Below are 1,468 nucleotides of genomic sequence, written 5' to 3'. Positions count from 1 at the left end.
GGGGGTTCTGGGGGACACCGGGGGGCTCTGTGGGGTTTGGGGGGCACTGGGGGTGTCTGTGGGGTTTTGGGGGGCTCTGGGGCCAGTGGGGTGACCCCTTTTCCCCCCCCCAGGGCGCTGTTCGACTACGACAAGGCCAAGGACTGCGGGTTCCTGAGCCAGGCCCTGAGCTTCCGCTTCGGGGACGTGCTCCACGTCCTGGACGCCTCCGACGAGGAGTGGTGGCAGGCGAGACACGTCCTGCCCCCCGGGCAGCCCCCCGACATCGGCTTCGTCCCCAGCAAGAGGCGGTGAGGGACTGGGGGGCACTGGGAGGGGACTGGGATGGAGTAGGATGCACTGGGGGGGAATAGGATGGAGTAGGATGCACTGGGAGTGCACTGGGAGGGCACTGGGATGGAGTGGGAGGGGACTGGGATGGACTGGGAGGCACTAGGAGGGCACTGGGATGCACTGGGATGGACTGGGAAGGGACTGGGATGGACTGGGAGGCACTGGGGACACTGGGAGGCACTGGGATGGAGTGGGAGGCACTGGGGACACTGGGAGGCGAGACACGTCCTGCCCCCCGGGCAGCCCCCCGACATCGGCTTCATCCCCAGCAAGAGGCGGTGCGGCACTGGCGGGCACTGGGAGGGGACTGGGAGGGACTGGGATGGAGTAGGATGCACTGGGAGGGGACTGGGAGGCACTGGGAGGGGACTGGGATGGAGTAGGATGCATGGGGGGGAATAGGATGGAGTAGGATGCACTGGAAGTGCACTGGGAGGGCACTGGGATGGAGTGGGAGGGGACTGGGATGGACTGGGATGCACGGGGAGGGGACTGGGATGGAGTAGGATGCACTGGGAAGGGACTGGGAGGCACTGGGAGAGGACTGGGAGGCACTGGGATGGAGTGGGAGGGGACTGGGATGGACTAGGATGCACTGGGAGGCACTGGGAAGGGACTGCAAGGGACTGAGAAGGGACTGGGATGGACTGGGAGGCACTGGGAGGGGACTGGGATGGAGTAGGATGCACTGGGAAGGAACTGCGAGGCACTGAGAAGGGACAGGGTTGGACTGGGAAGGGACTGGGGGGGACTGGGATGTACTGGGAGGCACTGGGAAGGGACTGGGAGGCACTAGGAGGGCACTGAGAAGGGACTGGGGGGGACTGGGATGCACTGGGAGGCACTGGGGACACTGGGGACACTGGGAGGCGAGACACGTCCTGCCCCCCGGGCAGCCCCCCGACATCGGCTTCGTCCCCAGCAAGAGGCGGTGAGGGACTGGGGGGCACTGGGAGGGACTGGGAGGGAACTGGGATGGAGTAGGATGCACTGGGAAGGGACTGCGAGGCACTGAGAAGGGACAGGGTTAGACTGGGAAGGGACTGGGAAGGGACTGGGGGGCACTGGGAAGCACGGGAAGGGACTGGGGGGCACTGGGAATGTGGGGGGGGGCACTGGGATGAAACTGGGGGAC

The 1,468-nt window shown here is 66.3% G+C and overlaps 1 protein-coding gene across 1 annotated transcript in view; it reads left to right on the top strand.

The window, feature by feature from the left end:
- Nucleotides 1-319, top strand: part of LOC106896988 (disks large homolog 4-like) — a gene marked incomplete at its 5' end in the record, with an annotated part of 8,166 nt that extends 7,847 nt beyond the window's left edge. Inside the window, one exon of the mRNA XM_014957335.1 lies at nt 114-319. Coding sequence (XP_014812821.1) covers nt 114-294 — 181 coding nt within the window. The remainder of the gene's footprint in view (nt 1-113) is intronic.
- Nucleotides 320-1,468: the final 1,149 nt, after the last annotated feature.

Source organism: Calidris pugnax, unplaced genomic scaffold (assembly GCF_001431845.1).
Source record: "Calidris pugnax isolate Ruff unplaced genomic scaffold, ASM143184v1 scaffold365, whole genome shotgun sequence".
NCBI lineage: Eukaryota > Metazoa > Chordata > Aves > Charadriiformes > Scolopacidae > Calidris > Calidris pugnax.
This window is presented reverse-complemented; position numbering and strand designations above follow the sequence as displayed.